Genomic DNA, 27,695 nt, shown 5'->3' on the forward strand with positions numbered 1-27,695 from the left:
TACGCACCCTCGCCCGCTGCCGCCGCGCCAGGACAGCCAGTGGCTAAGGCCGGCGGGGCCAAGCCGCCCGGAGCCTGGCAACAGGGTCGGCTCACCGAGCGGCCCCCGCACTGCCCTAGCCAACACCCTTCCCGCACTCCAGGTAGGTGCCTATCGGTTTTTTTTTGTCTGTTCCAGTCCAGGGGTTTCCCTGGGTGCTGTTCCAGGAGGAGCTCGGAGCTCAGCCCTTATAAATGTCTTCCCTGAAACTTGGGAGGGGACAGGGACACGCAGCAGACTGGGTCCCGACTGACCTCTCACCCCAGGCGGGCAGTAGGGACCGACCCCTCAGGCTCTTCCTCATCCTGTCTAGATGGGTGGCATTCTGCAAGGCCTGATCCACTATCTACCAGTCAAGGAAGCTAGCCCCCAAGAGGGTCCACAAATCTGAGTAGACAGTGGCAACTGTTGGCCAAAAGGGCAGAGGCTCCTGGGCCTCCCCTGGACCCCCGCCAGGGCCAAGCAGCTCTGTAAGGCCAGGCCCTAGCCTGTCTTTAGAAATCCCTAATGAGCCAGAGTTCCCGAATTTGAAGTCATGCGGGGGCTGCTTTTGCCGGGTGACCTCTTTGCAAAGTCTTGGTCCTGCTGGACCAGTGAGACTACAGAAGAGAAGCGAGGACACAACACAAGTTTAGGCAAAGGCTGTCCAGGAGCTGGAACTTGAGAGGGAAACTGAGGCAAGTCATATCCCAAGGGTGAGGCTAGAACGTAGGTAGCGTGCAATTCCTTTCCCCCTCCTCCCTCCTCAACCTTGTCTTCTCCCCCAGATCCCTCCCCCTCAGCCTCACTGGTGGGAGGGAAGGATTTGCTCAAAGTTTGTCTTTCCAGGGGATTCTAGAGGGGGGGGGGAGCAACCCCTCTGCCTAGCCCCATGGCTTATGTAATGGGCTGCAGGAGACGAAGCAGCACCAGCCAGGGAGTAGTGTCTGTCCCCACCTCCCTCCAAGACTGGCTGCGGTGGCTATGCCTGTAGAATTAGTGTCCTGGGCTGCACAGGCAGCCTGGACCCTGAAGCTCTCTCTGCCCTCCCCACCCCACCCCTGGGAGGTAGGGGGGAGTTGAGCTTTCCTCCTATCTTCAGGGTAAAGCTGGCGAAGTTGTTAGTACAAGTTGTAATCAGCACAGAGTGGTTGTGCATGCAATGATCCCCAGGCCTGGACAAGGATGGGGCTGAACACCAAGGAACTGTCCACATAGCCTGGTCCTGAGCTGTCTAGGCAGCTATTTCAGGCACTCCCCCAAACCTCTGTTAGATGCCCCGTCATCCGCTCAGCCTCTGAGATCTACCACCTCTGTCCTAGGTCCTGCTCAAAGGGTCCAGGTACAGTACTAAAAGACAAGGGCAGCGAAGAGTAGACCACCTGTGGGAGGGGCCCCCCGGCGTGCCTGAGGCTCCAGGCGACCGGCAGGGAAATGGTCTGATCGTTAAAACAGGTGTCCTGTTTCAGGGCTGCCTCAGAGTCCGGAGCAGTCGGCTCCTCCCAGGGGCCCCAGCGGCTGGCTCTAGGGAGCCAGGCTCAGGCAGAACCACTCAGTGCTTCTCTCACAAGGTCAAAGTCCTTCCTGTTGCCCCATGGGGAATCTTCGCTAATTTAGAGGCAGGCAGGAGATGATCCGACAGGAGAGCCCTGAGCTGATGGCATCAGAGACACTCTGGGTCCCACTTGGTTCCTTCAGAAGCCACTGAAGGGAGGGATTTGAGAAGGGAGGTGAGGCCACTGAAAAGACTGCTTGCTCTCTTCGCTTTTCTATCCACACCAGGCCAAGCCATTCCCTGCACCTCCTACCCCAGAGCATGTACTCCTCAGATTCCGGCCCTCAGTCTATCCCCAGACTCCATCCCTAGTGACCCGCCACTGGGCACCTCCACTTCCTGCCACTGTTTGAGTGGAGACACAGACGTATTAACTCTGAATGCCTTTGACCTTTGACCCACTGGACAATTGTATGTGCTGCCCTGGACTGACACGCCCCACCCCCGGCCCCCCATCTCACTCCTGAGGACTGCATGTACTGCAGGGTGCACCCAAAGCAGCCTCTGTACTGATATCATCAACCACGCATTTGGGAGGGCTGAAGAGTGCAAGGTCCCTCTGCCAGAAAGTTCCTCAAACCAAACAATGCTGACAAGACATATTTCTTTTTTTTTCTTTTTTTTTTTTTTAAGATTTATTTATTTAAGTATACAGTGTTTCCCTTTCATATATGCCTGCATGCCAGAAGATCTCACTATAGATGGTTGTGAGCCATCATATGGTTGCTGGGAATTGAACTCAGGACCTTTGAAGAGCAGGCAGTGCTCTTAACTTCTGAGCCATCTCACCAGCCCCGACAAGACATATTTCAAAGCCAGACTCTAATCGTGGATACTGGTGGTATTTGTATTTTTGGAGAGACTCCTAGAGTGGGACCATGGAATTGGGGAAGAACTAGAGCAAAGAACATGCCTCTTGCGTATGAGGGACTTCCATGAGACAATAGAAGATACTTCTGAGCAGAAAGTTGAGCCATAAGGACAATCTCTAGTCACATGACTGCAAAGACAGCTGCAGAACTGGGGTCAGGGTCAGGTCTGAGGCCTGAGACAGTCATGCCCAGAGACAGAAGTCAGGCTGGCTGACAGGGACACTTCTTCCAGCTTCAGGCTATCCTCTTTCAAATGGTAAATGAAGGCATCTTTTTCATTCTTCCTCACACTGGCATTTCTGGTTCTTCAGAGGGACCATGGCCCCTCATTTAGACGCGCATCCCAGGGCTGTGGCTACCTAGGGACATTCGAAGGGATGATTTAGCCTTCCAGGAAGAAAGAGTCCTTCCTGTGGCTTTATGAGTCCTCGCAAAAAAAAAAAAACAAAAAAAAAAAACCCACACACACAAAAAAAACGAGTCCACGTTTCTTTGTCTACTAAACAAGGGTGCAACCAAAGGAAAGGTGGTCCATGCCCTCACCCTAGACCTGAGCGTCATCCATCTAAGTACACGCTAGAATACACTCCAATGTCCATCTGGTCCATTCGGTCCCCCTCTAAACTGCAGAAGTGAACCCCTCCCTTGCTTACAGGCATCCATCCTGATTTGAAACCACAGAGTCTCCTCCAGGGGGAAGCCCGGACCATCCCAGCATCTGTCAATCAGTTCCCAGGGCTTTGAGGTCTCTACCTGCGCAGGCTTCTGCTCTTTGCCAGGCTGCAGAAAAACTGTCTGGGAACTGGAGGCATGGGGTGGGAACAAGAAGGGATCTCTTCTCGGCAGAGGGAGTAGGCATGCAGAACTTGTCCTGACAAGGCATGAGACCCTCGCCTTCCTAGGCCCTTTGGAAACAAGTGGAAGCCGTTTGTTCGTGCTTTTCCAGTTTCACAAAGGATCCTTCCAAGGACTGCGGCTGTTAGTGCACTTGTCTGGCGTATATGAGACTCAAGATTTGATCCCCAGAACTGCATAAAAATTGTGGGGTGTGAGACCCTTCTTCCAAGGCTTTTGCTTGCTGCCCCACACTATGTACAGAGAAGGGGTGACAGGGTGGGGGGATTGAAGGTCTGGGATGGTAACCCTAGACACACCCCCCCCATGCTCTGGCCTCTTAGCTCAGAAGGTTCTCTTCACTGTAGACTCCAGGCTGCAGACCAAGGGCCAGACTCCTGTTCAGACAGATCCCTGAGCCTGGGAATCACGGTATCCCCACGGGGCTTGTCAGCACCAATGCCCCAGGAGCCGGCTGAAACACAGAGAGCCATGCTTGCTGAGGAAATGGGACTGGGGCCTTGCACTCTCGCTCACACAAAACACCTCTCTACTTCAGGCCCTCCCCCTTCGTCCAGTGGTACCTGGCCTGGCACAATGGGCACCCAGCATCCTTCACACCTCTGCTTAAAGTCCCATCCTCCCATCAGGCTATGGTGACTGAGACTCTCCTGGGCTCTGATGCTCCGAAGCAGAGGATAGGTGCTGAGCTCAGTCTCCCTCTGCCCCAGGCAGGAGTTGGCTGCACGAGAGAAAATCACTGAGAGAGCCATAGGCACACCTAGGCTGTATTCCCTGAACAGGTGGTGTTGGTACAAGTCTGGCCATGGGACATCTTTTTTTTTTTTTCCCAAGACAGAGTCTCTCTGTGTTAGCCTTGGCTGTCTTGGACTCTGTAGACCAGGCTGGCATCAAACTCAGAGCAATCCTCCTGCCTCTGCATCCCGAGTGCTGGGATTAAAGGCATGCACCACCACACCCGGCTCGGGACATCTTATCTTTGTGCCATAGCCTGGAGTGATTGCTGGAGTTTGCCTCATAACATCACACCTGTGGAATGTGAGGAACAGGATCTAAGTGGCAGGTGTTTTTGACATTAACACAAAACTATGCCAGCAAGCCTGACTCACACAGGTGCAGCGTGTGTAGATATCTCAGGGGACAGGTGGAGCTCGGCTATAAGGTCCGATCTTTCCCAAGCATTGGCAGTGGCCCAGGTATGGCTCTGACCTCACCATCATCCCTAGAGGTGAGCCTTTTTGTTCCCATTTTACAGAAGAGAGATTGAGGTACAAGAGATTAGTACTGAAGGCAGTAACTTGGGGTATACTAACTAGGGGTGCTAGGTATCATTGGCTCTGTAAACTGCCTGTAACTACTGAGACATGCTCCATGCTGGAGGTGAGCATACAAGAGGCTCCTGCAGTAATTTAAAGGTTGACCCTAGATCCCTGTCTTATACCGCGCTCCAAACCCTCTCTTCCCACTATGATGTATGCGATGCTACCACACCCTTTAATTCGACAGTCTCCTTGGCTGAGGAAGGAGAGATTTGGGGCCAGAGCTGAGCATCCCAGGGACAGCAAAATGCCTCCTGGCGTATGTACTTTGGGGTAGGGGAGGGCTGGCTTTACATAGAGATCCTTAATGGGGCAACCCTGTTGTGTGCTGGAGTCTAGCTCATAGTTTGCTGTCCCCAAGCTGTCCTTCCCCTCACCCTTTGTTTCCTGCACTGGAAACTTCAGCCAACATCCCTGAACCTCCAATGGCCTCTTCCCCCATGAGCTAGTACCTCACAGAACCAGCCCCTTGATGGTGACAGCCTGTGCCCGACTGTGACAGCCTGCGCCTGCACCCCTGTACCAGAGCAGCTGGCCTGGCCATGGCTTGGCTGGCTCAGAGCTGGCAGGGCCAATCTGGGCCTGGCATAACTCCACTCCAGCTTTACTCTGACAAAAAAAAAAAGCCCTCTCCACCCTGGGCCTTCGAGAACATGTCATAGGGCAGATGGTACGGGGAGATGACTAATCTCTGAACTTGAAAACACATCCCGTGGCTGCTCTCAGCCATCCAGAGAGTGCCGTGAAGGGAGGGTCTCAGTTACTGCCACAATGCCTGGGATGTGGTCACTGAACACTGTAATGGGGTTGGATGTGGTAGCGCATTCCTGTGACCCCAGTATTTGAGAGGCTGGTATAGGAGGATTATGGGTTTCCACGCACGCACGCACGCACGCACGCACACACGCATGCACGCACACAATAACGGAAATGAATGCAAGTCATGGTGGATGCTGGCTACCTCACCTTCATGGAGGCAGAAAGCTCCAACCTTTACTCCCAGCATGTATGTGGGCTCTTCTTAGTTTACCCCAGGACAATGGAGCTCATCCTACATCTAGTCACACTGATGGATGTACAGTTCGTCCCAGAGGAAAACCCACATCCTCCTGATCCTACACACATTTCCTCTAAGGTCTCGGTCCCTAGAGGGCACCTAGGGCACTTAGGCCAAGCCAGTGGATGATTAAAAAAACCTGGATTGAACTAAAGTTTAACATGTGTTGTGGGATTGGATTATCCATAATCTACAGTCCTCACCAGAAAGACAAGACAAAATCTTGGGCACTGCACGGCAGAGAAGACCAGTGTGACGTCATCTCTGCCTCCCTCTGGTCTATTCAGGATAAGTCCGAGCTCCTCCCAGGCCAGCCCACCGTGCCTGAATTGAAAGCTCCAGGCCTGGATGGCTGACAGAGGGCAGCCTCTGCATGCCGAATGTGAGTTCACGATTCCCCAGCCACAAGGATGATCCTCAAGTTCCTCAGCAAGGGAGCCGCCTGGGAAAGGCAAGCACAGGATGTGGGTACCAGAGGAGGTGGAGGCAGGAGAAGGAGCTTTCTAGAGCCATCCTCTCCCTCTCTCCTCATGGTAAACTGATGCAGGTCCAGATGGTTCTGAGACCTCAATGGCTACTTGATAACCAGTACAGGTGATACCTCGTGTCGCCACAGAACCGCTCAGCAGTGCTCACATAATTCCCATTTTGCCTTTGGGAAAATTGAAGCTTTGGTGGGGGTGGGGGTGGGGTGGGGGGGAATTAGCCTGTCTAAGCCCACAGAGCTGTAAAGAGATGAGATCAAAGGGCTGGAGAAAAAAACTCAGTGGTTAAGAGTGTGTAATGCTAGCTGGGCATGGTGGTGCAAGCCTTTAATCCCAGCACTGGGGGAGGCAGAGGCAGGCGGAGCTCTGTGAGTTCAAGGCCAGCCAGGTCTACAAAGTGAGTCCAGGACAGCCAAGGCTACACAAGGAATCTCTGTCTAAAAAAAAAAAAAAAAGTGTGCACTGCTCTTTCGAGGACCTAGGTTCCCAGCATCTCTCTTTGAGCATCTGCATACCTGTAGCAGTACACATAATTCCATTGGCAAGCGATCAAGGGCTGAGTTCTGTGTTCAGACTGGGACATCATGGGTGCTTCCAGGCAGGTGAGGTGTGAACGGTGCTCTACAGCGTGAGGGCACCTTACCTAGAGAGAAACGAACGTGGGCAGGGTGGGGCACTGTGGATGATGATGGGGAGGGAGTCTGGAGATGCAAATGTCTGCACTCTGGGACAGAACTAAGAGTGAAATGGGGGTGGGCAACTGGGGGTTGACAACTAGGCACACTTCCTGAGAAGAAGCAGAGAACATGAGGCTGAGGCCACATGGGGAGGGAGTGCGTCTTGAGTCTGCCGGGCATCCCTGCCACACACACCCTGGCAGGCCCAAGGCTCTCTCCTTCCCTTGCCTTTTGGCTGCTGGAAGCAGGAAAAGTGTCAGGAGCCCAGGTGGAAGAGGGCTGGAGGGCTTTATCTATGAGTGGAGTCGGGGTGAAGTGAGCACACCCTGATCCCACCTTCATCTACACAGTCTCCCTTCTCAGCCCGCAGGGCAGGAGGCCTGGCTTTGCTCTCTCAGGAAACACCAGAGAGCCAGAACTGAGGGACCCGAAAGAGAGCAATTTCACAGAGGACACGGATGTAGACAACAGGGCTGCAAGGCTGGTTAGTGGGGAAAGCCCTGCCTTGCCCAAGGCCTTCTGCAGGAGGACAGGGAAGGCAGTTAGACTCTGCAGCCAGGTGCCCTGGCCCAGTGGCAGCTCTGAGAAGGAGGGATGAGCTGTGGTGACCAGGTTTATCCCAACAGCTAGAAGGTAGCTCCTGGGAGTCCCTGTCCCCTCTCCCACAGAATTCAGGAAGTCTTCCTGAGGAGGAGCAGATAGAGAGATGGCCCCGCCCCTGCCCTTGCCTCTCCTAATGAGGTCCCCTCATCTCCCCAGTTGCTGTCCTGCTCTCTGTGACCTACCCAGACCAACTTTACCAAGTCTCTCCTATCCCAGTGTAAGACAGAGGCTCCTCTGAGAGTTGCCTTAAGGCTTGCAGCACAGAAGGCTGCTGGACCATGAGCCCACGTGGTGGGAGTGTGGCTGATAGAACCAAGGTCCTGGGTCCGCGCAAAGCACCTAGGTGCCTTACCTGGGCACCTCAGGCTGGGGCGGAGCTAAGTCACGATGTTTCCCTTACTTTGAGAAAATTAGTCCTGGTTCAGAGATGTGCAACTCCAGAGGGGCTTAGTGGCTCCCACCCAGGCAGCTGTGGGAGAAAGCAGGAAGAGAGTTGCCTGTCCCCAGGTACCAGAAGAAGATGTCCTAAGCTCCCCAGCAAGGCAAAGCTCCCCCCTCCCCCCACCTCTAGGCTCCTTCTGACACAGGGATCACGACTCATCACTGCAGGCAAGCCGGGCAGGTGCGTTCTTGCCTCCCAATTAGTTCTGCCTTGACTTCCTGATCAGCACCTGCCGGCTGGAGGGTGGGGCAGCAGTCAGAGCCAGACTCCCTTGGGGGCACCAGGAGGAAACAGCCGAGCCCCTCCTCCTCCACAGCCTAGGCAGGAAAGCAAGTTACTAACCAGATGCACTTGCCGCTGGGAGGGGCCAAAGCGCTGCTATAGCTCAGAGCCCTCATCCTGTCTCTTCAGGTGTCTCTCAGTCTCCAGTTGACTCTCCTGGAGCTGGGCTGTGGCTCCTCTCCTCTGGACTCTGCTTCTACCTGAAACACCCATCATGGGAAGGCCTGCCAGGAGAAAGCCATGCTTGCTGTTGCTGCTGCTGGCCACAGTGGCCCTGGTCTCTTCTCCAGGTAAGTGCACCTGGTTATATGGTTACATCATTACGGCCACTTAGGTGGCAGTTCCTCTGCATTGCTGAGGGCATATCCTTGCTAAATTCTCTCAATATATTGGTCTCGCCTTACCTTTGGAGTTGGAAGGAAGGGAAAGGAACCTTTGAACCTTTATTATGTTGAAGATGAAGGGGAAAAAATGACCCAGAGAGGCTGACTGGTTTGCCCTGTGTCACACAGCGCAATGTGGCACAGCCAGATCTCCCTGCTGTCCATTGGCGATGTGGCTTAGAACCACAGTGTGGTAAGCATCACCAAGTGTGACTCCCTGAGCTAACGAGGGATTCAGATGAAAACCGTTGCCCTTAGCTGAACTTGCCACATGTCAAGTGCCCAGTAGCTAGCTGCCTTGAGAACCACAGGCCACGGGACACCTCTGTCATATCCAGAAATTTCTCCAGAAGGATGCTGCAGGACCCTGGACCCAAGGAGACAACAACTATCGCATAGAATGCTAAGGGGCTTCCTTGAGGCAACCTGGATGGGAGGGGCAGAAAGGGACCAGAGGAGGCAGAGCAGGGTTGCTAACTGAGGGTCTCCATGCTCGCATCAGAGATGGGAAGCGACAGAGAAGGAAACAAACAGAGCTGGAAGCTTCCTGCCCTAGAGCTGGGTGTTCCCAGAGCTTGGTGCTGAGGGGCCAGCCGGCTCCTGTTTGGCTGGGCCTCTCGTCTCAAACTCAGATCAACAGGAGTGTCTTTTTCCCCAAAGAGCTCGGGGAGAGGAGGAGCACCCGCCCCGCAGTCCTGGAGTTTAGACCCCCACCTTTCACCCACAACCTTTCTAGACTCAGCCATGCCCTGTCTTGGCTGGCATGCTCAGAAGCTCTCACCAGGCCCCTGTTGCTCTGATCCACCCTGCACCCAGCTTCATGGGGCTGCTGAGAAGTGGACCTGACTCTCACACCCTAGCTATCGCCACTAGACTGGAGGAATGGCCAGCATGAGACGCTCACTCTGACTGGACAGGGCAAGAGACTCTCATCGAGAGAGGCCTGAGGAGAGGGTCCTCAGCAACCTTCCCCTGGGGACAACTCTTTGGAAGCAAGACATGTGAGCACCACTTGGGGTACTCTGACCCAAATGGGTCAGAAGGTAATTGCCAAGAGCCGAGGCCCAGGTCCAGGCCCTGGGCTGCCATCTCCCAATGTGGCCCAATTATAGATCTATTCCCTTATTGAAACCTGGAAAGTGCTTTCTTGCTCTTGGCTTGCTCAGCTGATCCTAGAATAGACCTCTGGACAGTTCACACTCCAGAGCAAGGAGAGGTGCGGTATCTTCGCTCACATAGCATCTCTCTGGCTTCTTCCTTCTTCCACAGAGTCTGGAAAACAGTAGCCGGGCAAAGGATGAGGGCATGTGGGACAGGGGCAGCAGAGACGACTGCCTTTGCCCAGGGGTTCGTGTGTCCGTATTTGCTCACCCATAGGGCAGTGTGTACAGGGGTGTCTGTACCTATGGAGGGAGGTATGAGCTGTGTGAGATTGTCTGAGGACCAGATAGATGCTGTGGGGTGCAGATGTGAGTTGCCACAGCCTGTACCTTGATGCCTTCAAGTCCAGCTCCTTTTTCTGAAGATTTATTTATTTATTTTATGTACATGAGTGATCTATCTGCATATACACCTGTGGGCCAGAGGAGGGCATCTGGTCTTAGTATATAGATGGTTGTGAGTCACCATGTGGATGCTGGGAATTGAACTCAGGACCTCTGGAAGAGCAGACAGCGCTCTTAACCTCCGAGCCATCTCTCCAGCCCTCAAAAGCATTTTTTAATACCCTGGATTTCTGGGTTTCACTCCCAGAATTTCTGATTTCAGGCCTCTTTCGTGGGGGTGAGCCAGGGCCTCAGATGGTCTCCAAAACCCGAAGTCAGAAATTATGGCCACTGCAGTTAAAAATGCTGGCTGCAAGGGGCTGGAGAGATGGCTCAGTGGTTAAGAAGTGCCACCTGCTCTTCCAGAGGTCCTGAGTTCAATTCCCAGCAACCACATGGTGGCTCACAACCGTCTATAATGTAATCTGATACCCTCTTCTGCAGATAAAGCATTCATATGCAATAAATAAAATAAATAAATCTTTTTTTTTTAAATGCTGGCTGCAAGATGAGGTAGGGTGAAGGTAGAACTTCTCCTTTGTCCTGAGGCGGGGAAAGTTATTAAACTTTCCTAAGGGCCAGATCCCACGTTGCTGAGATAAGAAGCACTTCTCGTTAAAGCGTCATGAGAAAGAATTTGGAGTATGGTATCAGGCGGCCGTAAGCAACCAACACCGTTGGTTATCATGGCTTGGTTATTATCAGTGAGTCGAGTTACTTAAGAACACATGCATATGGAACGAGCAGGCTATTGCCAGCTGCTCCTGCCTGGGATAGACATGTGCATACATGTGTTCCTGGCCATCTGATTGGCTTAGAGGGACATTTGTATGTGAAACATACATGTGATATGAGAACACTGTAAGAACACGTGCAGGTGAGACATGAAGGTGTGCAGGTGTGGATGTGGGGGTGAGTGAGTGTGAGGGTCTGCACATGGCTGAGTGTAAAGGAAAAAGCCTTTCCAAGAAGAAAGACGGTCTTAAAGTACCAGTGTGCCCAGGCCCCACTCTGCCGCCCCCACCCCCTAGACTGAGTTCCTGGAAGCTGATATTGTATAAGGTGGTTCCCAGCAGCCCCAGCTCGCTGCTGCCCCGGCCCTGCCTCTGCATCCCTCCTTCTCCTCCTTTCCGTCCTCCCCCTCCCCTCTGTCCAGCTGGGACGGGGTCCCTTCCCTCCACCATCATCATTAAGTCCGGATTAAGCTGGGCTCTCCAGGGGGAGATGATGCAGTTGCTTTCAGACACTGCCTCTGAGGCCCCGGGCAGCAGTGAAGGAGAGTGACAAGCAATGGGGGTGGCAGAATGACAGGAACGGGACTCAAGGGAAGCCTTTGCCAGACCATTCTGGAAGTCCTGCCTCCTACCTCATTCCCCATTCAAAGGGCTGCTTAGCATATGTCCGTATTCCCAAGAGGCCAGAGCTGGGCCTCAGCTGCTGCGGAGGGACCACGGCTCACTCGGAAGAGGGCTGGCAGCTGGATGTGCCCAGAAAGAAGAAGGCACTAATTGGTTAATGGAGTTCCCTCCTCCCATCCCCCACCCAACAAGGACCCGTCTGAAATCAGCTGCGAGAGAGATAGGAGCTAATTAGGGAGCCTGGCTCCCACCTGATCCCACAGTGGCAGAGCCCCCCACCCCCGCTGTGCGGATGCAAGTGTGAAGTACTGCCCACTCTCCTGCCTTCTGACCCTGTTCTGGGGAGACAGGACAATGGTGTGCGCAGAGCAAGGCTGCGGCTGAGACAGGGCTGGGAGAGGCAGGTTTGAAGCCGTTTGCTTAGCAAACATCATCTGCCCAACACAGACTGACCTTATGAGCACTGGACTTTTCTTTCCTGAGATGTGACACAGTTTATAAAACTGTCACCAGTGAACCTGCTACCACAGCCAACATCCCACCCCTACCCCCTGCCCCCCCCCCCACACCCCTGTCCCTAGTTAGGTCTAAAGCCAGTTGTTGAGTTTTGCTCCCTGTGCCAGGCCCTCCCTCTCTTCTCCTATTAGACCCTGTCATGGAACCTGGAAGTGAATTTCTACTCTTCATAGGAAGGCATCAGGTCAATGTATGGGGGGGGGGGGGGAGGCTATAACTTGCCTAAGGTAATATAGCCAGTAGGAGGCCCAGCCCAGCCCCCAAACGAGCACTTTTCACTAGATTGCACTGCCCTGGAAGAGCACTGTATTCCAGAAACCCTTTGTCCCGGTTTCCTGCTGGTGATTTCTCCTGTGTGAGATTCCCTGGGAGATACACAGTATCTTGTCCCCAAGGCACTCTGTGGCATGGCACCCTGAGTTGTCTGCTCTGTTTCCTTGCCTGGACTGCAGGGTACTTCAAGGAGACGGACTATGAGTCTGATTCATTTTCGCAGCCCGGTTCCCGATATACAGCAGGTGCTCAGTATGTGACTGTAGGCTGATAATGCAAAAGCTCAGCCTATTTAAATTAATTAAATTTAAATTTTGGTTTCTTAGCCATGTTCCAAACCCTCGGTAGCCACAAGTGGTCCATTGCTACTCACTGGACAGTGCAGAAAATGAGGCACCCTTGTCACCCTGACGTTAGACTGCCTCAGACACTGAGCCTCTGGTGGTACCCATATTGCAGGATGGAGTTTTGCCCAGGGAACCCCAGGCACTTTTGGACCTGTCTTTGAAGACCAACCCGTCGGCCTGCTATTCCCAGAGGAGTCCACAGAGGATCAGGTGACACTGGCGTGCCGTGCCCGAGCCAGCCCTCCAGCCACCTATAGGTGAGGTCCCAGCCAGGACTGCTGGGCTGCGCTGGGCAGCCATACAGGGTCCCCTTACATCAGCCCTACCTATTTAGGCCTGAGGTCCCACCCCTACCCTCACTTATCCCTGCTGCAGGTGGAAGATGAATGGCACTGACATGAACCTCGAACCCGGTTCCCGTCACCAGCTGATGGGGGGCAACCTGGTGATCATGAGCCCCACCAAGGCACAGGATGCCGGTGTCTACCAGTGCCTAGCCTCAAACCCAGTGGGCACTGTCGTCAGCAAGGAGGCTGTTCTCCGCTTCGGCTGTGAGATCCATGGGAGCCAAGATGTTGGGCGTGGGTAGATGGGGCCAAGAAAAGGTGCCCAGGAAAGACAGGTGGCGGCAGCCTGAAGCCAGGCTTTCCTGCCAGCAAATGGCATGCTAGAAACTGCTTCTTCCCCATGGAGGAAGAGCTGGGGAGCTCCCCGCTTGAAGACGGTGCCTGAGCCCTGCTCTCCATCTTCAGTTCTGCAGGAATTCTCCAAGGAGGAGAGAGACCCTGTGAAGACCCATGAGGGCTGGGGCGTCATGCTGCCCTGTAACCCACCTGCCCACTACCCAGGTAAGCGGGGGTCCTGGGCCAGGGCAAGACTGGGAGGGGGCACTGCACCAGAAAGGACAAACAGGAAAGGAAGGCGGTGAGTCCTCACTTGAAATGGTTCTGTGATACCCTAGCTGGACCAAATGTGTTCACAGTGCCTAGCACCCTGAGGAGAGAGCTGACGTCATCTTCCTCTCTCTACATGTTCCCCGCCCCCAGCCCCTGTTTAGAGCTGCAGGTTCTCATGAGAAGGCAGAACAAGCAGCAAGTTGAGGTCCCGCCCAGATGGCCTGTGATCCCAGCGCACCCTAGTTTTCCTCAAACTCCTTCCTTTCTAGGTTTGTCCTACCGCTGGCTCCTCAATGAATTCCCCAACTTCATCCCAACGGATGGGCGACACTTCGTGTCCCAGACCACAGGAAACCTATACATCGCCCGGACCAATGCCTCAGACCTGGGCAACTACTCTTGCCTAGCCACCAGCCACATGGACTTCTCCACCAAGAGTGTCTTCAGCAAGTTCGCGCAGCTCAACCTGGCTGCTGAAGGTCAGGCTTGTGGGGCTGTGCGGAGGGGGGCTGAAAGAGTCAACAGGCTTTGGGGAGCTGGAGTTCCCCCAAACCCAAGAATTGCAGCTCAGAGGGTATGAGGTCCTGCTGCCAGGTCTCCGACCCTTGCCCCAGGCTCCCACAGGAAAGGGAACACTTGGAGATCTGTGGACTTTGGAAGGCACAGACCCTAAATACAAAGCATCTCCCTTTGTGTGTTGATTCACACAACTCTCTCCACCAGATCCCCGGCTCTTTGCTCCCAGCATCAAAGCCTGGTTCCCCCCAGAGACCTATGCACTGGTTGGGCAGCAGGTCACCCTGGAGTGCTTTGCCTTTGGGAAGTAAGTATCACAGGAGGGACAAGAGTGCCCTGGAACCAGGCAGAGTTTCACTTCAAAGCCCCTTAGGATCAGGAGGGATGCGGGAATGAGAGAGAGCAAAGCCAATAGGTGAGCAGGGTCCTGGGCACACAACAGACATCACCATTCCTGCCAGGGAGACAGAGAACACGAGGGCTTTAGAGGCATGAGGGAAATCAGATGGTCCTCCCAACAGTAAACCACAGTCCTGGGCAGTGTGAGGAGCACTCAGGGCTGGAGGCAGGAAGCATGGTGTGCAGACCCCATCCTGCTGGCTCAGAGCTCAGCTTCGACACTCGCTGGCTGGGAGACCCTGGGCAGACCACCTGTGCCTGATGGATGGTCACAGTAACAGTGCCTGCCCTGTAGGATCGGTACAGAGGTTAGATGGGTCAGTGGGTACCAGGCCCTGAGAGTGGTGTTTGGCAAGTGTGCCCTGCATGTGGCATTAGGTATTTGAAAAAATACAACAGAAAGCCTTCTCTTTCTTGCTCTCCCAGAAACAGGGTTCACTAGAGCAGGGTTCCTTGGCTAATGCTATGTGGGAAATTGTTGGGCCTCCAGGAAACACGTATAAAAAGCACGTGACAGGGTAATGCTTGGATCCCCTAGGCTCAGTGGTTCCCTAACCCATTTTAGTATGCAAATTACTAATAACTAAAGTCCCATGGAAGAGTGGGGTGATGTGAAAGGGGGCCTAAGACAGGAAAGCCATCTGCAAGTCCCTTTCACCTTGTCCAGTACACTTCAGGAGGGCCTGCAAGTGTGAGCGTAGGCTCTGTGGGGAGCATGCCCAGCTCAGCTCATCCCCTCCTCTGGCTCTCTCTCCCCTGCCAGCCCAGTTCCCAGGATCAAGTGGCGCAAAGTGGATGGTTCCTTGTCCCCTCAGTGGGCCACAGCAGAGCCCACCCTGCAGATCCCCAGTGTAAGCTTTGAAGATGAGGGCACCTATGAATGTGAGGCGGAGAATTCCAAGGGCCGCGACACCGTCCAGGGACGCATCATCGTGCAGGGTACAGAACTGGAGACGCCTCCCTTCTCCCTGAGGAAACAACGTTGAATGAAAATCAGGAGACTGGAAAGCCTCTTGCTTGAGCCTGCTGGCCCTTGCCAGGACTACTAGGCATAGTTGGAGAGGCCGTCTCAGAGCTCAGCAGGGGCATACAAAAAGCATACAAGTCTCTCAAATGATTTAGTTGCTAAAGCAGCCTCTGGCACAACCATAGAGCTCCAGCTTTCTTCCTTCCCCGACTTCTTTGTCCTCTCTATCCCAGAGTACCAACAGCGCCCTCTTCTGTCACTTACAAATACTGCAGCCTTGTAATTACCTCTCTTCCCACAGCTCAGCCTGAGTGGCTCAAGGTGATCTCAGATACAGAAGCCGACATTGGCTCCAACTTGCGTTGGGGCTGTGCAGCAGCAGGCAAACCCCGGCCCATGGTGCGCTGGCTGAGAAATGGGGAGCCTCTGGCCTCCCAGGTAAGGAACCAGGGCTTTCCCCCTGCACCACCACTCTCTTCTGCTACCTGACCTCCTTACCCTGCTGGGCCAACCATGGAGTCTTGGAAAGTTCTGGTGTTTCTTCCCATGCAAGAGACACATGGTCACAGGTGGGTCAGCTGTGTAGCATCACAAAGATCAGGGCTCTCACCACCAAAAAAGAATGTAATCTTAAATCTGCCTCCAAGAGACCTAAAATACTAGGCTGCATTCATGAACTCCCATCCCGAGGGATGTTGGTATACAGCCTCTGCACCGCCCTGGCCCCTTCCTGCCCTTCAGCGGTCCTCATCTCCCTGCCTTGCCTTGACTCTTCTGCACAGAACCGGGTGGAGGTCTTGGCCGGGGACCTGCGGTTCTCCAAGCTGAGCCTGGAGGACTCCGGCATGTACCAGTGTGTGGCAGAAAATAAGCATGGCACCATCTATGCCAGTGCTGAGCTGGCTGTACAAGGTAAAGGGCCCAGGAGGCAAAGGACAGCCCTGAAACAGGAAGACTGTAGCTGGGTGGGTCTGGGCTTTTGCTTCTCCAATGTGCGTACATGCACACACACACACACACACACACACACACACACACACACACACACACAGTAGCACCACTTTCAAGACACTAGTCTGAGAGTTCTCCAAAGACTTGTCTGGCTAAAGCAGACGCTTGCCCACAGTGAAAAAGATCAGATCTTTATTTAGTCTAGGCCTTTATCTCTGTGGCCTGTGGCAAGTTACCTGACTCTATGCCTCAGTTTACCAATTTAAGAAATGCTTCATGCTGCCCTTGTACACTGCCTTGAGGGAAAATAAAATGCAAATAGTGAACTGTGACAGGCCTGACCTTCATTTGAGAGAGACAAAGGAGCTTGCTATAAGATGGACGTGGGGATCCTTTATTAACTTTTAATAAGGCTCAACAAAGGCTTTATTTTTTTAATTTTATTCATATGAATGCCTCTATTTGTATATGTATCCCATGCCTATAGAAGTCAGAAGAAAGGATCGGTGTGGTGGCACACGCCTTTAAACTCAGCACAGGGGTGTTTTGGGGGGGCGGGTTCGGTACTCAGGAGGCAGAGGCAGGCGGATCGTTGTGAGTTAGAGGCCAGCCTGGTCTACAAGGCGAGTCTAAGACAGCCAAGCCTGCACAGAGAAACCTTGTCTTGAAAAACAAAAACAAAACAACAACAACAACAACAAAAAAGTCAGAAGAAAGTATTGATTCTCCTAAAACTGGAGTTATAGATGGTTGTGGGTGCTGGGAATTGAACTCAGGTCCTCTGCAGGAGCAACTGATGCTCTTAACCACTGAGCCATCTCTCCAGCCCCAAGACTCATTCTTTCATTCATTTATTTAACCAATACTTACTCAACATCTCCCAAGGGAGGAACACAAAGGCTCACCTCTCGACCTTTAGGTACTGTACAATCTAATAGAAGTGAAGGGATGAATAAACAGATTCATTACAGATAACCCTAAAACTATGGAATAAGAAAATCAGTAGAGCAGTAGTGTTGAGGTGAGCCAGTTGGATGAGGTGGTCAAGGAGGACTCTCTGAGGAAGTCACATTTGGGCGTGCCCTGAAAGGAGCCAGCCTTGCAAAGATCTGGGGAATTTTCAGGTAATATTATGTATGCAAACACAAAGATCCCAAAGAAGAAAGGGCTTGACAACTTCAGAAAGTTAAAAGGAAAAGCTGAGGAGTTGAGAGGTGGAGGGATGCACTGGCTGCTCTTGCAGAAGACCCCGTTCTATTTCCAGTACCCACGTGGTGGCTCACAACAACCTGTTAATTCCAGTTCTGGAGACTCTGCGCCCCCTTCTGGCCTCCTCAGGCAGTGCATACAGGTGGTATGCAGACATACATGCAGGCAAACTCCCACACAAAGTAAAAATAAATAAATCTTAAAAAAAAAAAAAGGAACAGAACGAAAGCAAGACAGATGGTTGGGGCATGTGTGAGGGAGAGAGAGAGGTAAGGCATGATGATGCAGGGGTGGACTTGAGTTCTAGAATGTTGCTGCCACTTAAGAAGTTGCTCTCCAGCAGCTACAATGCTTAGCGCATGACCAAGTGGCATCTTAATGGAAGGGGGCTATGGATATCACAAGGGTGAGTATGTGAGTACCCCCTTTTTCCTGCAGCTCTGGCCCCCGACTTCAGGCAGAACCCTGTGAGACGGCTGATCCCTGCAGCCCGAGGGGGAGAGATCAGCATCCCGTGCCAACCTCGGGCAGCTCCAAAAGCTTCTATACTTTGGAGCAAGGGTACTGAGATTTTGGGGAACAGTACCAGGTGGGTTCTGTGTGCCACAGATGAGATGGCTCCCTGGGGGCCAGTCCCCTTTCCCATGGCCATAGTGTGTCCTTGGGTTGACTAGATCTTTCCTGTCCTTGCTGCAGAGTGACAGTAACTTTGGATGGCACCCTGATTATCAGAAACATCAGTCGATCGGATGAGGGCAAATATACCTGCTTTGCTGAGAACTTCATGGGCAAAGCCAACAGTACTGGGATCCTGTCTGTGCGTGGTAAGGACTGCAGTTTCTTTAGACCCGTTGTCAGCTGCTGGGGTGCTGACCTGCCAGCCATCTGCTCTTGGTTCCATATGCTTCTTGCTTCCAAGGCTACCTCAGAACTCAAGTTTCTCTTGGGACCACCCCTGGCCAGCCTCCAGAATCTGGCTGCTCATGAATATACATCTCTTCTTGGGGTATAGGACACATGCTTCCCCCAACAACACCCCCCCAGCCCCTGCCCTGCCTGGGACATCTCCATCCTTCTACATCAAAGAATGTTGTTTTGTTGTTGCTATTTTGCTTTGTAGACGCAACCAAGATTACTCTAGCTCCTTCGAGTGCTGACATCAATGTGGGTGATAACCTGACCCTACAGTGCCATGCCTCCCATGACCCCACTATGGACCTCACGTTCACCTGGACCCTGGACGATTTCCCCATTGACTTCGATAAGCCTGGAGGTCACTACCGGAGGGCCAGTGTGGTAAGACCCAAGGTCTCATGTCTTAGTTAGGGTTTTAATGCTGTGAAGAGACACCATGACCAAGGCAACCCTTACAAAGGAAAATGTTTAATTGGGGCTGGCTTACAGTTTTAGAGGTTTAGTCCATTCTCATCATGGTGGGAAGCGTGGCAGCGAGCAGGCACACATGGTGCTGGGGGAGAAGCTGAGAGCTCTACATCTTGATCCGCAGGCAGCAGAAGGAGACTCTGTGCCACACTGGGCGTAGCTTGAGCATAGGAGATCCCTACAGTGACACACTTCCTCCAACAAGGATAGAACCTCCTAATAGTGCTGCTCCCTGTGGGCCAAGCACTCGAACACATGAGTGAGTCTAAGGGGGCCATACCTATTCAAACCACCACACCTCACAATCCCCCTTTATTTGAGATAAAACAGGGGACCTGAGATGCCCTTAGGCATCACCACCTTCGTGCCCTCCCAAGTTCTCCCTAACCCCTAAGGCCATGCCCAGCAAGCTCATCCTAGGACTGACAGCCACCTTTCCTGCATCCACTCAAGGACCACCCTTCTAAGTTAGAATGAAGCTTTAGCATTCCAAGTGCCCCAGGAGATTCTCTCCACTACCGTTCCTCTCCTCCAGTGCAAGTGCCATCACTAACTTGGCCCATGAAGACTGTTTTATGTGATGCGCTTTGTTGTCCATTGGTACCAAGTAGCTGGTTCTTCTCATTGAACGGCTAGGAAAGCTATGGCCAGGGAAGCCAAGCTCCACTTTGTCTTGTGGCCCCACTACACTAGTCAGGGCTTCCTCCTGATTCACCTCGCCCTGCTGTTCCCTGCGCACAGAAGGAGACCATCGGCGACCTGACTATCCTGAATGCCCAGCTACGCCACGGAGGGAAGTACACCTGCATGGCCCAGACAGTGGTGGATGGTGCATCCAAGGAGGCCACAGTCCTGGTCCGAGGTGACGGGAGTCAGCCACCCCAGTTCCCGAGGAATCCTGAGGAAGCTCTAGGCTGCTTGATTCTCCCCACCTCCCTCCCCTTCTTGAAAGCTGACAGAAGTCACAGAGATGGGCACATCTATTTAGGACCTGCGCAGTTCTTCATGGGTCCTAAATGAGTAGACTACCCCAGAGCCATACTTGAGGGAAAAATATATATATACTCTAAAACGCCAAGACTTTGCCTTATAATAAGCTCAGGAGGTCCAGGTTCAGTGCAGGGAAATCTATACACCCATCTGTGGACAACCTCTGTGAGCCTCCAAGTCTGAGACACATTACTACCCACCATGCCCCCCTGTACCCATCCTCTGGCCTCCCACCCAATCTTTCTTGCCCTCTGTTGCCCCATCTACTTAATTGAGCCAGTCCAAGCTGGGTCTGGATAAAACTGAGTCAAATCGGGAGCTGCCCACTTCTGACCCAGTGTGCTCTGTCTCTTGGTTCAGGCCCCCCAGGCCCCCCAGGAGGTTTGGTGGTGAACGACATCGGAGACACCACTGTTCAGCTTAGCTGGAGCCGTGGCTTCGACAATCACAGCCCCATTGCCAAGTACACGGTGCAAGCTCGTACTCTACCCTCAGGGAAGTGGAAGCAGGTTCGGACCAGTAAGTAGGAGGCCCCACCTGGATAAATATTGATAAAGGCCCCAATGTGTGCACTGCAGGAGACAGAGGTCAGAGGTCAAGGGCTGAGCCTAAGGCTGCAAAGAGAATTCAGTGTTGTTCTCTCTTCTCCAGCAAGCACCTAGGCAGGCAGGGGAGCATTCATAGCCAGGAGGGCAAGGAGAGAGCTGTAGGAGGCACTTGGTCTGTGCCCTTGAAACCTTGGAGAATGCTCAACATGTGCAGTGTGAGGAGCACACAACACTGGCGAAGGCCCCGAGGCAGCGGAGCACCCTAGCTTTTCAGTCAAAGAGTAATTGAGGGCTTAGCTTATGAGTACCACGATGAGGGCAGAATACAAAGGATGCGCAAGCCCAGAACCTGCCCTCATCCCGGCAATCAGTGCGTGCTAGTCACCGACTCCCCGGGCCCTTTCAGATCCTGTGAACATCGAGGGCAATGCGGAGACTGCCCAGGTCCTGGGTCTCATGCCTTGGATGGACTATGAGTTCCGGGTTTCAGCCAGCAACATCTTGGGCACTGGGGAGCCCAGCGGGCCCTCCAGCAGGATCCGGACCAAAGACGCAGGTGAGTGGCTGGGGTTCTAAAGAGAACCCTCAGCATTGGGAGCCGGAACAAAGTCTCCCAATTCGCTCACCAGGCCTGGGCTCCCTGGTGAAGAGGGAGCAGGAAGTGAAGTTAGAAGTAAGGCTGCTGCTTGGGCCAAGGGTCTGATCCACACCCGCAGGCAGCTCTGTAGTCACTGTTTCAGCTTAGTGTTTAAAAACAAAAACTGATCTGAAGGGTCGCACTGGGAGAGCCCGACCTTGAACCTAGGACAAGAACCTTGAGTCGGCTTGTTTGTTTGCTTGGTTGCTTGGTTTTGCTTTGTTTTTTGAGACAGGGTTTCTCTGGGTAACAGCCCTGGCTGTCCTAGACTTTGTAGACTAGGCTGGCCTCGGACTCACAGAGATCCACCTGCTCCTGCCTCCCAAAGGCTCGGATTAAAAGCATGCGTGACCACGCTTGGCTCTTGGGCCAGTTTTAAATGCACACAAACTGCAGAAACCCACTAATGAGGAAGGTGTCTGTGTGCGCACGTGTGCTATGCAGGGGGTTAGAGAGCCAGACTCCAGGCTCTGTTGAGCTGGTATCTGTGGCGCAGGAGTGATAATAATTGGCCTGGATGCCCAGTGAGAGTGCATGTCTGTCAGAGCCACAGTAGGGAAGAGTGTGAGGAGAGAACCAGGAGGGGATGCAGACAGGGACTGCATCTGCCCAGAGGCACCTGCTGTGTTCTGATCATGCCCCAGGGGAGGGCCTGGGGTCACAAGACAGCACATGGTCGGGACCCTGTCTCCTGCCTTCCACCAGCCAGACCTGTGCTTGTGCATGATGGATGGTCTACCTCCCCGTCTCCCTTAAACACGCTCTCCTACCTGTCCCAGGCTGACTCCCTGAGGCTCTGGGACCACTCAACACTTTAACCCGGAACCCATCTAGAGTAGGAGACTCCATGCTTTCTGACTGACTTTCTTAGGGATGTGGGGTGGGAGGGGTCTCTCTGATTCTAGCAGCTCAGAAACTAATGAGCACAGACAAGCACCATGTAAAGGGACGATAACGATCTTTAAGATCATAAGAGCGGAACTCACAATCTAGCTGGGATGCACATTAGCTGTGCGAACTTGGACAGGTTGTTTAACTGCTCTGGACCTCGGGATTTCTGTCTTGGAAATACCCTGTTCTCAGGCTCAAATGCAAAGCTTCATAATCGTAACAGGAAATCCTGAGCACTGGGTGCTCTGCAGATATACTTGGGCCCGGCCTTCTGTGAGCTGTCAATCTTGTTTAATACTAAAAGACAGAGGATTGAATCTACCATGAAAGGGGGGGAGGAAGGGAAGGAGGGAGGAAAGAGGGAGGTAGGGAGGGAGAGAGGGAAGAAGGGAAGAAGGAAGGGAGGGAGGGAGGAAGGAAGGAAGGAAGGAAAGAAGGAAGGAAAATATCTTTAAAATACCTTGGAATAACCCCTAATGAAACTGGTTGTTTAACTGGTTCTTTATTCCCATCAACTAAAGCAAACTGGAGTTGGTCTCTGGCTTAGCTACACCAAAAGGGGTGAGGACAGCATACGAGAGTAGCCACTGCATGCTGACTGGCCTCTCGTTTAAATTCTTCTCATTTTACTTAGAGATATTTTCATCCTCATAGGGAGTGTAGAATCATGGCCCAGAAAGGTTTAGTAGCTTGTCCAAGGAAGCACAGCAAAGATGGGGATTGTTCTCAGGTCGGCCTTGACTCTGAACCCAGGCACAGAAGGACTATGGGAAGATAAATTGAAACACCCCATCTAAGATGCTCTCCAGACATAGGCTGGGGGCTCCCCCCCCCCACTTATTACCCACTAACATGACTCATCTATGTTCCTTGGCCCTGACAGTCCCCTCAGTGGCACCATCGGGACTCAGCGGAGGGGGCGGGGCCCCTGGAGAGCTCATCATCAACTGGACTGTAAGTGGGCAGGGACAAAGAAGCAGGCAAGTGTCACGCCCCTCCCCCCTTCCTCGTTTGTCTCCAGACAGACACATTGGCAGGAAGGACCACTGAAGCCTCACTTAGAAGCTGGCAGCTTCCCTCCTCCCTTCTTCTCTGCACATACCTGCCACCTCTCCCTCAACCCTTAAGCATGTGTATCCCAGGGCCACTCCTCTGGGTGAAGACTGGGTGGAGCCAGATGGATGGGCAGGGACACATACCCATGCCCCCTGGCCCATGCCATGCTCTTGCCCTCAGCCCATGTCACGGGAGTACCAGAATGGAGACGGCTTCGGCTACCTGCTGTCCTTCCGCAGGCAAGGCAGCTCCGGTTGGCAGACCGCCCGGGTGCCTGGCGCTGATGCCCAGTACTTCGTCTACAGCAACGACAGCATCCATCCCTACACTCCTTTTGAAGTCAAGATCCGAAGTTACAATCGCCGGGGGGATGGGCCTGAGAGCCTCACTGCACTAGTGTACTCAGCGGAGGAAGGTGGGCTGTGGGGCCTGGCCCACCTTGACTCCCTGGCACAGGGAAGAAGGGATGACCTATGGGTGAGATGCAAGCCTGGGGCACACCTGGAATCCCCTGGGCTTTGTCCTGAGCACCGGGCTTCATCCTGGGCCCTGGGGTGCCCCCACATCCTAAACAGATACAGTCCTAGTCAGGGTAACTCTGTGGAACACAGAGATGTCTCGGGAATGTAATGCCCATTCTTTATTGGTCCCCAGAGCCCAGAGTGGCCCCTGTCAAGGTCTGGGCCAAGGGGTCCTCATCCTCAGAGATGAACGTGAGCTGGGAGCCTGTGCAACAAGACATGAATGGCATTCTCCTGGGGTATGAGGTGAGCACCTGCTGGGGCTGCAAAGAGGCAGGGCTAGGCTTTTTAGAACAGGTGGGAACACCTGACCGCTTCCTAGGCATCCCTCCTGGGATCACTCATTCCTCGGCAAGAGGATCAAGAGGAGAAGAGGAAGAAAAACCCAGGCCAAGTATTGCCAGAGAGGGAAGGGGGGGGGAGGAAGGAGAGGGAGGGAGGGAGGGAGGGGGGAGAGAGAGAGAGAGAGAGAGAGAGACACACAGAGAGAGAGAGAGAGAGAGAGAGAGAGAGAAAGAGAGAGAGAGAGAGAGAGAGAGAGAGAGAGAGAGAGAGAGAGAGAGAGAGAGAGAGCGCCATCAGACTGTGTTTCCCAGTGTTGGCTCCTGATTTTAGCACACCAGGTTAGGCAGACTGCTGGGAGAAGATGACAGCTGCACTTTTGGCCCTTGCTTGAAGACTATTTAAGGTCTGATGTTCCGCTAGTGAGTGGATCTGTGTTTGCTGGGCATGGAGTGTAAGGCTACTTTGCAAGCACAAACATGCATTTCATGTCTCAGCAGATACTCCAAGATAGCCTGAGTGAGTGAGTGAGTGAGTAAGTGTGAGTGAATGAGTGAGGTGATCACAACTGTTGAGAGCCGGAATGTGCAGGTGTGGCCGGCAGGTGTGGTCTCCGCAGCAGACCTTGGCACTCTGTTGGTAATAGAAGGAGCTTGCCAGGCATGGCCTAAGCGAGAAGGGGGAGCTTTGGAAGGCTTGAAGGTGGTGATAGCCTGGTCCTTTCTCATCTCTGCTCATCTCCCGACTAGCCACCTACTTCTTTCATCCCATATACTGGACACCTTCCTTGGACTAGACACTGTTGAGTGTGCACAGATGCAGGGGCTCATAGCCACGTGACCCTGCTTGCTGGAACACCTGACCTAGTGTGCAGGTTATCTGACTAGACTCCACCACAGGTCCAGCCTGAGAGAAGCAAGAGCTTTGCCGTACACTTTAATGTATCCTGCCCCTTTTAGATTCGCTACTGGAAAGCCGGCGACAAAGAAGCAGCTGCTGACCGAGTGAGGACAGCAGGGCTAGACACCAGCGCCCTAGTCACCGGCCTGTACCCCAACACCAAGTATCACGTAACTGTGAGGGCCTATAACCGGGCAGGCACTGGACCAGCCAGCCCTTCTGCTGATGCCTTGACGATGAAGCCCCGTGAGTGTCTGCCAGGGATGAGGGAAGGGCACACGCCGCCAGGGGTAGGGATGTGCAGGGCCTCTGTTTATCCAGTAAGATGCGTATTCCTTCCACATGGTCTGCACTAGGCAGAGGTGAGTCAGAGGACCTACTGAAATATGGAAGGAAAGCCATGGCCTCAGAGGCATCTCTCCCTTCTCTGACTTCTGGATTTTCATGGTGACCGATTATCCTGAGAGTTCCTGCTAGAATGGGCAGGCATCAGAAAGGACGTGGCCAGTGGCGAGGGGTAGCCATGGAAGCATATGACAGTCTCCCCCCTCTCCCTCCCTTGCAGCACCAAGGAGACCCCCTGGCAACATCTCCTGGACTTTCTCAAGCTCCAGTCTCAGCCTTAAGTGGGACCCTGTGGTTCCTCTTCGGAATGAATCTACAGTCACCGGCTACAAGGTGAGAAAGGAACACACAGCCCCGCCATGAGGGGGAGACAGCTCCCATCTTTCCAGTGGTCGCAGGGAGCTGAGAGACAGGAGCCTGGCATCCGAGGTAGGAGACACATGAGATACAGGTGCTCTACGTAGCTTATGGTAGAGACTATAAGGGCAGGTACATGGTGCAGCTGCAGAAAGGACAGGGCAGTGATGGGCTGGGAGTCTGACAAGACAGTTTAGCTGCTTGCACACTTGCCTCCCACCAATGCGAAGCTTTGGCCAGTGAGAAACTGGAGGAGGCAAAAACCTCGAGGGCGCAGGAAGCTGTACCTGGAAACTTCTATCCTACAGATGCTGTACCAGAACGACTTGAACCCAGCTCCGACACTCCACCTCACCAAGAAGAACTGGATAGAAGTCCCTGTACCCGAAGACATTGGCCATGCCCTGGTACAGATCCGAACCACGGGACCCGGAGGGGATGGGACTCCGGCAGAAGTCCACATCGTGAGAAATGGAGGTACTGCCCCCTCCCCTCTCCATCAATACCCCTCAGCAGTATTTGGTCCCCCAAATACTGGTAAAGGGATTGTTCCCAAGAGCAAGTGCTAACCTAGACCCCCAAGGGGAACAGAAAAGGCAGGCAAGAAGGAGTAGTGCCCCTGCCACTGTCCCTTCCCCACCTTAGAAACATCCCAAGGCACAGGAGGGAGCACACCTCTTTTTTTTTTTTTTGAGACAGGGTCTCTCTGTGTAGCCTTGGCTGTCCTGGACTCACTTTGTAGACCAGGCTGGCCTCAAACTCACAGTGATCCACCTGCCTCTGCCTCCCGAGTGCTGGGACTAAAGGCATGCGCCACCACGCCCGGCTGAGCACACCTCTTTTATGGAATTCGAGGGGCTGGAGACCAGGAGCAAAGGCCCTGGCCAGTGTTATTTATGTAAAGCCAAGACCACCACTAGTCTTCAGGTCTTAAGACCTCTATGTGCCTTTCCTCAAGTCTCACGACAGCTCTGGGTTCTATTGGGAGCACAGGGCTGGAGCGCAGGCCTGGGCTTCTCACTCAGCCCCACAATTTTTCCCGCGGGTTTCAGGCACAAGCATGATGGTGGAGAATGCAGCAGTCCGCCCAGCCCATCCTGGCCCCATGTTCTCCTGCATGGTGATACTGATGCTCATCGGCTGCCAGAAGCTCTGATCTCAGCCCTGCCTGCCACACCCAAGCCGGATACACCCACTCTAACGGACACAGCGGCTGGCTATAGCACGCCTCCCATGCCAAGGTGGTCTAACACTGTGCTTGAGGGTGGCTGGCTTAGACACCTACTCCCAACAGTACCCTTTATGTAGGAGGTAGGATATTTCTATTCTGCCAGAGGATAGAACCATGCAAGGAATTTTTCTTTAAATCAAGAGGCACTGGGCAGTGACTTCCATGCTAACACTAGGCCCGGTGCCTGAACCCCTTGGGGTCCTGAATGGAAGAAACAGGCCTTTGGACAGAAGGCATTAAATATACATCTCCAGATCAAGCCAACGGTGGCCCTCTGGGGCCACACGTGGGCACTGCCACCTGAGATCAGAGTCCCAAGGCTAGCAGGAACACTGGCAGCAGCGGGCTGAAAACCTGGGCTATCAATTTCCCTCTAGGAAGCAGAGGGACCTCTTACAGTCCTCGCTGGAGAAGTGACACAGCTGGTCCTGGCATGGCCGTCCATGGTTCCTGGGAGAGTCCTGCCTGCTCAGTAGTCCAGAACCAGGCCCTGGGCTACTGGGGATAGGAGCTCAAAAGGGTTGAGAGGCTACATCACCTGATGGAAATGCGGGTCGGGGGGAGGGGGAGGGGGGAGAGGGGGCACCAGCTTAAGGCCCATTCATATCCTGGCACTGCCCTCTCAGCCAGCACTGCCAACCCAACCCTGTCACCCTCCAGATGGAATGACAGAGTGACAGAGCCACTCCAGGTGGCTATGTGACTAAAGGGCTTGTCCTGAGTTGCCTCACCCCATCAAGATGCCTCCTTCCTGGCCCCTCCAGGGTGTGGCCAGAGGTCCAGCCGAGTGGCACTCTCTTCCCTTCAGTTCTGCTGCAGACCTGTGCCTGCCTCCACCTCCCATTAACTGCAGGCCCTGGAGACCAGCCCTCAACACAGCACGATGGAGAGGTCTCCAAGGAGGACCAGCATCAGTGTGGCCATGCCTGCTTCCACGAATGCCTTCCATTGCCTGGCCGTGCCTGCTCCCCCAAACTGCCTTGAGTCCCCAGAAGAAAAAGGGGCTAATAAAGGGGGCAGGCTACCTTGA

At 53.6% G+C, this 27,695-nt stretch overlaps 1 protein-coding gene across 1 annotated transcript; it reads left to right on the top strand.

Moving 5' to 3' along the window:
* Positions 1 to 8: 8 nt before the first annotated feature.
* CNTN2 (contactin 2) lies at positions 9 to 27,695 on the top strand. Its single transcript, XM_084793245.1, has 23 exons — positions 9 to 142; positions 8,295 to 8,455; positions 12,699 to 12,843; positions 12,962 to 13,137; positions 13,339 to 13,434; positions 13,752 to 13,961; positions 14,206 to 14,305; positions 15,161 to 15,336; positions 15,666 to 15,802; positions 16,147 to 16,276; positions 17,963 to 18,113; positions 18,221 to 18,348; positions 18,645 to 18,820; positions 19,649 to 19,769; positions 20,258 to 20,416; positions 20,852 to 21,001; positions 22,857 to 22,927; positions 23,210 to 23,444; positions 23,684 to 23,796; positions 24,792 to 24,978; positions 25,298 to 25,410; positions 25,743 to 25,911; positions 26,487 to 27,695. The coding sequence occupies exons 2-23, from the start codon at positions 8,380 to 8,382 to the stop codon at positions 26,588 to 26,590; spliced, it is 3,123 nt and encodes a 1,040-aa protein (XP_084649371.1). The 5' UTR covers positions 9 to 142; positions 8,295 to 8,379; the 3' UTR covers positions 26,591 to 27,695.

The sequence above is a fragment of the Acomys minous genome (assembly GCF_964271855.1).
Source record: "Acomys minous genome assembly, chromosome: 1".
Lineage (NCBI taxonomy): Eukaryota > Metazoa > Chordata > Mammalia > Rodentia > Muridae > Acomys > Acomys minous.